This window comes from Centruroides sculpturatus, unplaced genomic scaffold (genome assembly GCF_000671375.1).
Source record: "Centruroides sculpturatus isolate CEXI.00-Female unplaced genomic scaffold, Cexi_2.0 scaffold3498, whole genome shotgun sequence".
Classification (NCBI taxonomy): domain Eukaryota; kingdom Metazoa; phylum Arthropoda; class Arachnida; order Scorpiones; family Buthidae; genus Centruroides; species Centruroides sculpturatus.
In genome coordinates, this window is record NW_019387589.1 from 211 (window position 1) to 10,016 (window position 9,806).

Below are 9,806 nucleotides of genomic sequence, written 5' to 3' on the forward strand. Positions count from 1 at the left end.
ATCTGTTTTGGCATTAGTAACTGCAAGTAACGTTTGTCAGTAGATTTGCTGTATTAAGAGTACCACATTTTGATTTAAAAATTAGTGGAAGTGTACAGTTGACAATCCATTGTTTTAGTTTAGGGGAATGGTAAAAGCTGAATTACAAGGAATTCGGATTAGTGCCACCTTACTGTAATCTGAAGTATGCCAAGATAGAATGCGCCGGACAAATGGAATGGTAGTTCATTTTCGGACTATCACAGACAAATTCTTTGTAAGTCCTTTTTTGTTTACGTCGTTCGATTTCAGGAGTCGCAAGGCCTCGCTTACCATTCCCTAAATAAGGCCACATTTACGCGTAAACGTAGTTTCCGCACCAAACGGGGTGAAGTCCTAACGTTCGACAATTAGCGCAATTAAATTCGGTACTGTTGTTCTTTTTTTGGCAGACGGAAATGAGAAGATTCCTCTTTTTTCTGCTGATTTTGGGAACGTGTCTGGCGGCTGCCGCCCACCCGGGTCCTAGTCGACAGTCGAAGACGGAGGAGGGACCGGGTTCGGACCCCCGTTCGTTTCCAGCATCTTCCATGGCCGCCTCCCCTTCTCCAGAAACTCGGGTGAGTTCCACCTTTTTTCTTTCAGGACGTCAGGAACTTTCGGAGGTGACCACACCTCTTTCGCTTTCCGTGCGACCCGCTCGGTTCCACCGGCGGAATGACGTCACGCTTTACTAGAAGTGGCGACATCGCTCCGGAAAAGAATAAAGAGTCGAATTTTTTTGCAGGAAGATGATGATGATGAGGAGGAGGAGCAACTGGACCGACTTCGTCACCTCCCAAGTAAGTTTGCTTCCGTTTTTTTCTCGTCTTCGGTAGGGGAGGAGATCTGTTGGAGGCGTTATGTTTGAAAATCGAACTAATGTGTTCCTCCTTTTCTTTCAGAGACGGAAACGGATAGGGAGTCACGCCCCGACGCTCCGGACCCCCCTTCCGCCGCCCGCCGTTCTTTAGGTTCCGCTTCCGCTTCCGGTGAGGAAAACGACGAGCTGCCGAAAGAAGAAACGAGAGAATCGAAACCGGTGAGTATCGGAATTCTTCTTCGTTTCTTCTGTCCCGACTTACCCTATTGACGTTTCAGGAGTCGTACCGGAAGTACGCGGGGGTGAAGTTCTCCCCGGCTGACCTGGCCGATTACATCGCCAGAACGGGCGACGAAGAAAGCGTGGCCCTGGCCGTTGAGGAACTGCTCAGGGAAGGAATCGTAAGTAAAGGCGGGAGGGGACCGTGCATGTGACGACCTCTTACGGGGTTCTCCCCTTTTTAATTTATTCGGCAGTTCACCCGAGCTCAAGCCATTTCCTATCTTCAGGAGGTGAAGAACGCACGCGACCGATTTCGACGAGAAAGAAAGGCCCACGTGGCCGGAAGTCGACAGGTAATTTCTCTCTTCCTATAAAATTTTTGGGCTGGTCCGTCGTCTCGCCTGGGTGGGACGACATTCTAGAGGGAGATAGAAACGGGGATGGGCGTGATGCGAGCAAAGGGTCCTAATTCGAAAGCTTTTATTGGCTTTCGAGAGAATTTACGGTGGATGCCATTGGGCAAAATTACGTTTTAGGTGGTGAAGTGCGCGACGCGACTGTCGCTGGCCTTCCTTTAAAGCGATTTTTCGGCCGTCCGTAGGAAACAGGAAAGAACACGGAGGAAAGTCCGAACCCGCCACCCGTCCGTCGGCCAGCGCCGTCGGAGAGGAGCGGAACGGAGTACCGAGTCGATCCCGGGAGAGAGAGGGAGGAAGAGGAAGCGGAATTGGAACGGATTTTAGATAAGATGCGTGCCGCCGCTTCGGCCGAAGAGTACGCTTCGGAAGAGTTGATCTTTCGCCTTTTCAAGGAAGCCCTGGTCCGGAGCCTGCAGAGAGGTGAGCGTCCTCATCTTCCCTCTCCGCCTCGTTTTCTGATCCGCCCTCATCCCCGTGCCTTTTCAGATCCGACGATCGAAGTGTCCCCGGATAAGATCGCCGCCATCTTGGAATCGCGAGCGTCAGACGTCCGCATCTCCGCTGATGCCCGGCGCAAGATATTGGGTGAGTCTTATCACTCCACTCTATTTAAGGCCTGAAATCGGGGGAGAATCGAGAGGCCTACCCGCTTTCTATGCCACATTCACGTTCTTCGAGACGGAAACAAAGAACCCCTTTGTATTTTCTCGTAGGCGCTGCCTCTGCCGCCCTGGTCGACACCCTGAAGGAGCTGTCGGAGGTGCCCCCATCGGTCTATGACCGGGTCCCCTCCGGAGTGGAACGCCAGATCCCAACGGATGGCGGTGAGTGCTCTTCTATGAACTTTAACCTTTCTGTCCATTTTCGGTTGCCTGCCATGTATATAACATGGTAGTGTTGGAATCGTGAAAATTTGATCCCTCGAGTTTTTTTGGAAATCTCCACGTTTTGAGACCTGAACTAAAAAATTATCAAAAAAATCCAGCAATGAGTTGCGTAATTTTCCGGCTTTACGCGATTTTATTGACGAAATAACTTTTATGTTATTAATCGTAATAAATATGTACTTTTGCTTATCCTAGTTGTATTTAAAAAATCGCGGCTTTCCGCGTGCCACACTTTGAATATTTGCCACTGCCGCAAGACCACAGCTTCGATAACCAATAAAACCAGAGTATATACTTGACGTCATAATAGCGGAATTTTCCTGAAGTCCAGAAAGTGTAACCTTCAATGTGATTTGCAAACGTATTTGTAATAGGTTCTTTTGCATAATACGCAGACTCCGTGGCATTGAATGGAGTTGAATTCTATATCTTTGGCATCGAAAATTTGCCAGCAAAATTTTGGTATTTAATTTTCAGTCGCGCTGGCTGAAGATTAAGCGGGCTGACCACGCGGAGTTTTCCGGGTTTTCTCCACGTCTATAACGCCTAAATAAGGGCCAGTTACCCTTAAAAGATCTCCCGGAAGGCATCCCTGTAGGAATATCGCCCAAGTGTTGCGTTGCCGTAACTAAACAAACAAACTGACCAATAAAATTCTAGTAACGATCGACAATGTAAGATGTCGTGCGATTAGAAAAACGAACCGAGCAGAAAGAAATCGCAGTGTGACCACTGTGATTTAGACGATTGAAAACTGGTTTTTACACCAACTTTCCAGTGACGTGTCTAGACTATGGCGACTTTCTCTCTCATATCATTTCGAGGATGGAAATCATTATTTTCTTTCTTCCATCGTCTCCAACGAAATTCAATTACGAATGGATATCGTTCTCGTGTTTTAGATTGTCGTTCTCGTAATGCAATTTCTTGTAATCCATAGTTTTAAATCGTGGTCAAGAAACCTGACCAATCCACTCTAACTTTTTCTCTCTTTTTCAGGGAAGGGAAGAGATTCCTTAGAAAGGAAGTCGTTAACTGGAGGAGGAGGACCGACCGTGTCCTCCTCCCAAGAATAAGAACAACAGACGAACCCGGTCTTCCCCGTTTTTTCCAACGTCTGGCAGTCCATCGAAGAAAAAGAAGTTGGCGGCTCACCCGTATGGTGGCAGATGGCAGATGGAAGGCAGTTCACCCCTTTCAGTGGCAGAGGCCAGAGACTCTTTTCCACTTCTGAGCGGGAAGCACCGCCCAGTTTTCTCTGCTTCACCAAGCAGAAATTGCCCCTCCCGGGCACTGGTCCGGTGATCTCCAACTTGTAGCATTCCTTCTTCTCAGACCAATAAAGATCCATGGAATCCCACCACCTTGTCTTTTCTCCATCTGGGACCACAACCGACCAATCCTAGATTGTCAAATATAACAGGGGGAGCCAATATCGAAAATCCAACTAAAAAATGGATTTTAGAACGTAAAATTTTCCAAATACAGGTAGATTTACAATTATAGCCAAAGTTCTTCACTAGACTTCAATGTTTCTTCTATGTTTACCAATAATTCGGGGCGAATCACGTGTTGCTCAGTGAATGCAACACGTGATTCGTGAATGAGTGTTTCGTGGATTCTAATTGGTTAAATATACTTCATCATACACGTTAATTTGAGCACGTTAGTACATTGCTTGCTCATAGTATGAGCAAGCAATGTACTAACGGCACAAGGCCAATCTGTGACGTCACATCGTCAGCGAGTAAATCGCCTCGTTTACTACCGATCTTCGGCCAGGCTGGTGAACAAGCGAGCAATAATAAGTAACGAACTAAAGCTGTAGTAAACAAGAAGAGTCTTTTAACTTGTCAGTTTTGTAACAACTAAATAGGGGCCAGTTTCCCATAAAAGTCCTCCTGGAAGGCATCTCAGGAGGACTAAAATAGGGGAAACTGGCCCCTATGGGATCGCCCACGTGTCGCGAAATAAACCAAACGTCTCAATGATTATTTCAAAAAGTATTGTACATGTTCACTGTGAAATACAGTATTTGCATAAAGCCATATAACATAATTGCTATAAACATGCAAACATATGTTAAATGCATACGTAATCCTGGTATACATCTTGAACGTGTGGATGACAGAACTGTCACCCTTTTCATCCATACGTTCAGATATGCTGGACAGATACTCCTGTTCATACAACACACAAAGTTTTCTCATTAAAATAAAGATAAATTTTATATTATCATTGTGTTATGTTCTGTTATAAGAACCATCTCACTTAATGACTTCTTTGCAAAGGCAGCCCTATGCAAGATTTATTTTTGAGGACTATGAAAAGAGTGATAGAGATAGAGGGTAGATTTATTTAAGTCTACAATAATATGGACATTTTTAATATAGAAACAGATAGTAGTACATATAATAAAGTAATAAAAATGTGTACAGTAGTTTACAATGTCCTTGAATGTTCTCAACTTCCTTCCCCACCTTTGTATGCAGCCTGAAGACGACGTTCGGCACTGTTCAATGGAAAAGTGAGAGAGTTTGAATAAGTTCTACCTAGCAATGTTGTCGATGCCTCCGGTTCATTATTTTTAAGAGAACTAATGACTGGTAAGATATTTGGCCAAGGAGCAAAAAAGTGCCCGGTGATGGACCAAGCCCTCATTGGGCCTTTTTAACCAAGTGATTCTTCCTCAACCATCCCATCAGTAGACGACAGTCCACCGAGCAGGTTGCTCACAATTCTTCTTTCCATCACCACACAATCTGTTGAAGGTGGAATCAACTGGAAATCCCAAGATCTCACGCTCCTCCTGGATCCGGAACGAGAAAGTTGATTCGTAGGAACCAGTAAAGTACCTGCAGACCAAAACAGTTTTGTCAGACTCTGTTACCTCTTTTATATAAAGTTGAAGTAGAAAGTTTTCCTTGATAACTATTTTTTAAAGACAGGTTAAAGAATCTTTATCAAATTGCATGGGGCCTCCACTAACAGAGAACCCCCAAATAAATCTTTTATAAACTCATCACTATAGTAAGAATACCAAAATTCAAACTTATATATTTTTCTATGTGGAGATTTTTATCATAATTTAACAAATTTAATCCTCCTAAGCTTTTCTTAATACTTAAATTTTATATCCTAGTATAACTGAAAATTATTGGACTTCTAAACATTCTCTCCTGTTCAATTGCCAGAAAAGTCAAACAAGAGCACTTGCCAGTTTTTTTAGCTTTGAAAATATGAGGGATTGGGAAGCTGGGCTTCATTCACACCCAACTCTCACTATTCAAGAGGTGTCAATAGAGGAGCCAAAACTACCTGAATGAGACTTATTTCACTGATTTTTTTTAGAGAAATATATGGGAGAAAAAGTAAAATTTTACTAACTGTGAAAGCCTTTTAAAAGAAATAAACAGACCAGTCAACATTGATGCTATGCCAAAAGTACTCATATAACGGGTAGGAGTTACAACAGTTAGCATTAGGCAGTTAGAAGAGATCAAATACCTGGTATAAACAACTGCCATTCTTTTATAGCACACTCGCAAAGATGTGCTGTACAACACTCTCTTCCAAAACCCAACTGCCGCTCCAACATTCTTGACAAAGGGAATTTCTATTACTTATATCAAAAAAACAGCAACATTCTATCCCATATCTATTTGATGCCATCCATAATTGTTGAAGAATAAAGTTTATTGTTGTTCTCACCTGCTTCTGAAACAGATATTTTCAAAATAGTCTGCTGCAACATGATTGGAGTTCAAAATATAGAAAATTTTATCATAAGATTTAGAAATTCGTTAGTTATGCGGCATAATAAATCCCATTAGTTCGTATGCTGCATTTGCCAGTGATTATCAATTGTTTGATACATGGAGAAGTTTGTTATAAGAATTTCGAACTAAACAATTTCCTATATTCTGTGTATAAGAAATTTGAGTGATATTCCATGTAATTAAAAACATAAAATGCATTTATTTGGTATCATCAAATTTATATTATAGAATTAAAAATCTAATTTTAATGACCATTTAAACTGTTTTATTAAAGATTGGCAATTTTAAATCATCTCAAAATTTTAATTTTAATTTTAAATACACTTGTCTATGATTAAAATCAATTTATTTTACATATAATCTTCTAATCTGTATTATAAATTAATTAGTAATAAATAACTATGAGCCTCGTTGGCCTTATTGTTGTTATAATTGCAGATTAATCACATACCTTTTCGATTTTTAATAAATAAAAATTGAAAAGATGTGCAATTGATCTGTTAATCTGTACTTAAAACAATAAGACCAATGGGGCTCGTAGTTATTTATTTCTGTATATGTAATCTTAAAATAATTAAGAATTTATATTACAAAATTTTATTATAACAAATACCTTGCATGAGAACATATCCACTGATCAATAATTGCTACCCCACCATCTTTGTATCTCTTCAAAATTTCTTTACTTGGCACAAATCTTACCACGGTCGCCACATTTTTAAGATACAACTTCAACTCTTCAAATTCTAAGTGACAAAAATATGTTATTTGATTAGTTTAAATTTAATATATTTAATAAATTTTATCATCCATTTTTAATAAAATTAACTAAACAAAACAGTTTATTATTATTATTATTATTATTATTTGATAAAACTTACAAATGTAGTAAAGCTTCAGTAATGTTTAGGCAACTTTTATTTATTAAATCCCATAATTTGTCAGTTTTCTTAGATGATACACTGTTTTTTTAGCATCATTCTTTCATTACGTACGATAATTCTTAACTTTGAANCTCTGTTATTTTTAATTTAGAGCACTTTCTTTTATCTTTCTATCACTCTTCATTAAATTATATAAATGTTTCTAATTACATATATAAAAAAAATTATATATTGCATCAGAGTACAGTACAATGCTAGGGTTAAGCAGCAGAAAGTGGAAATCCTAGAAACTTTTTATGATTTTAAATTTATTTTAGCAAATATTATTATATAAAAAGACAACTCTAACAGGAAACAGTACTTATTAAACTTCCTATCTTAAAAGACTTATATTTTAAGAAATATGAGACAATATAATCAAATCTTGTACCCTCCTCAGCCACCCTTAAAAGCTCAATGATCTCATCTTATAGATGGGGTTATATGACATGTATTATTTGTTTTATATTGGTTGTGTTCTAGTAACTTTATTCTTTATATATGATCGTAATTAACTTTCATAATATGCAAGTCCCAGCTCAGACAGGAACAAAGAAAAATATGGTTAGTTGACCATTGGTTTCGAAAGAGAGAACTTGTATAGTTTAATCAATTCATCTATTGAATATAATTTTTACAATATAGCTTTAATGTTTCTTTCATTGGCTTAAATTTAATATAGTAATTAATCATAATTAAACTATCCCACTGTCTAGAGAGATATTTAGCAGTCCAAATGCAACCAAATTTGGAATGGTGACATTTCAAGACTCAAAAAGATATTTGCATAAAAAATTTGTAATAAAACTCACTACTATGGCATTTTTGGCACTGCAGGAAACAAACATTTTATTTGTGCGACACTCATGCTATACAGAAATCTTAGCAATGCAACATAGTCCCTAACTTGAAGGAAATGAATAGTGTCTTCAACAACCGATCAAAATTAACCCTCTGTGATGCTTCTAAAGTGCAGTGCCATGCAAAATTAACAAGGCTGGCATATTCACAACGTGTTCTCAATAAACCATAGTTTTTAATGTATCCACAACCAAAATTGCATGGATCTGAAGCAACAAAAGTGCCATGGTGGTGAGTTTGGTACTAATTTTTTTTTTTTTATGGTCTCTGGTATGCTGATCCTATTGTAATATCTTCCACTGAAATACCATGCTAAATTAAATCTCATCTAGATAGCATTAGATAGGGATAAGTTTTGTACTTCAAAACTTATATCTAAATGCCAAATAACTGCCAGATTACATTGGACTATAATAACGCTACTATTTAATAATTAAATATCAAGTAATTTGTCCTAGAGGTAGGTGTTCGGCACCATCTCTCGATAAATTTAATAATAATAATTAAATTAATTACCAAACATTAATAAAGGAAAGAATCATCCCAGAGCAGGACTCAAACCTGCAACTCTCACATACTATAAAAGACATTGCCAGTTACACTATCCATTCTAGGCTAAAATAGTTTATATTTAATTATTAATGGCCTTATTCAAGCCTAATGTAATCCAGCAATCATTCGGCATTAATTAAAAACTGGATTAATACATGGTTATATTTGTATATATATTTGAAATACTGATATTCTATCAAGTTCATACTAACCATAATTTGGTGCATCTGTTGCAACAAACACTTTCAATAGAGAATACTTTTTCAGTATCTTTGTTATCTGTTCCGATGCATATTTAATACTGGGAATCTCCGTCGGTCGACTGCGGACGAAGTCTTGTCTTCTCAAATGAACTGCAATATAAGGACCGCCCATTGCCGATCTACTATTTCTTGCTTTTACTTTCTGCCAGTCATCATCTAATATGGTTTTGTCTGTGTCGTCAGAAGAATTTAAATATTCGCGACGAAATTTATTACCAATTTCTATCAAGGTGGATGCAAATCGCATACTCCTTCTAATCTGTAAACATTACATAAATTGTTTACTTACAAACAACCTTTAAAAAATTCAATTTAAAAAAATATTATTACAGTGTTGGCTTAGCACTAGGCATCAATTTATCAGGTTTAGAGATATTTGTATATAAGTATATATACATATATACACCATGCAGGGGTTGAGCAATGTCATTGCCAGCTGAGTACCATGAGTAGGAGTCTACAGGACAAGGATGCAAAAGGTGCCCTCGTCCTATAAACTCCTACTAGTCCCTTTGTTTCATATATATATGAAACAAAGGGACTATATATACAGCAGGAATGGAATTAATGTGAATTGTTTGAGATCGTATCTATCAGTATATATATACCACGTATACACCACGCCCAAATTCCACTCCTGCTGTGTTTATTCCTCCTTAGGCAACAAACCAGTAGAAAAAAAGGAGAACGGGTATGCAGATAAAGTCATGTGAGAACAAAGAAACTAGTATAGTCTAAATATTTTAACAAAACAGCTTATAACTAAAATAAAATAAAATAAAAAACAAAAAAGGCATATGACTGTAACTGATACATTAAACTTTCTATTTGATTTCTTCAATAAAAGTTTAATAAATATATTTTCAGTGCTGCGAAATGTGCTTATCATTTATCTACAGGTATTTTACAATCCTGTAATTTTAATTTTTATCAATAATATTTTACTCTATATATTTTAGCAATAAATGGATGTTTTGAAAATAGTTTTTAAGATATGATCTCAAACAATTCACATTAATAACCGTGACTTCTAAACTAAAGGTTTTTAAATATTTTTAT

General features: G+C 38.0%; 2 protein-coding genes across 2 annotated transcripts; one reads left to right on the plus strand and one right to left on the minus strand.

Annotated features, from left to right (window-relative positions):
• Window positions 1–399: 399 nt before the first annotated feature.
• Window positions 400–3,729, plus strand: LOC111616516 (secretogranin-3-like). The gene is made up of 9 exons (XM_023357922.1): window positions 400–599; window positions 767–821; window positions 924–1,060; window positions 1,120–1,242; window positions 1,318–1,416; window positions 1,665–1,902; window positions 1,969–2,067; window positions 2,196–2,306; window positions 3,369–3,729. The coding sequence occupies exons 1-9, from the start codon at window positions 438–440 to the stop codon at window positions 3,443–3,445; spliced, it is 1,101 nt and encodes a 366-aa protein (XP_023213690.1). The 5' UTR covers window positions 400–437; the 3' UTR covers window positions 3,446–3,729.
• A 960-nt stretch (window positions 3,730–4,689) lies between these two features.
• Window positions 4,690–9,024, minus strand: LOC111616514 (GDP-fucose protein O-fucosyltransferase 2-like). The gene is made up of 3 exons (XM_023357920.1): window positions 8,697–9,024; window positions 6,762–6,894; window positions 4,690–5,224 (listed from the first exon to the last, which is right to left on the minus strand). Exons 1-3 carry the CDS (start codon window positions 8,992–8,994, stop codon window positions 5,071–5,073), a joined length of 585 nt encoding a protein of 194 aa, XP_023213688.1. The 5' UTR covers window positions 8,995–9,024; the 3' UTR covers window positions 4,690–5,070.
• Window positions 9,025–9,806: the final 782 nt, after the last annotated feature.

Coding starts and splice junctions, on each gene's coding strand:
- LOC111616514 (XM_023357920.1), bottom strand. CDS start 8,994: ATGCGATTTGCATCCACCTTGATAGAAATTGGTAATAAATTTCGTCGC. Junction 6,895..8,696: donor AACAGATGCACCAAATTATG/GTTAGTATGAAC, acceptor TTTGTCACTTAG/AATTTGAAGAGTTGAAGTTG. Junction 5,225..6,761: donor TGGATATGTTCTCATGCAAG/GTATTTGTTATA, acceptor TTTGGTCTGCAG/GTACTTTACTGGTTCCTACG.
- LOC111616516 (XM_023357922.1), top strand. CDS start 438: ATGAGAAGATTCCTCTTTTTTCTGCTGATTTTGGGAACGTGTCTGGCG. Junction 1,417..1,664: donor ACGTGGCCGGAAGTCGACAG/GTAATTTCTCTC, acceptor GGCCGTCCGTAG/GAAACAGGAAAGAACACGGA. Junction 2,307..3,368: donor CCAGATCCCAACGGATGGCG/GTGAGTGCTCTT, acceptor TCTCTTTTTCAG/GGAAGGGAAGAGATTCCTTA.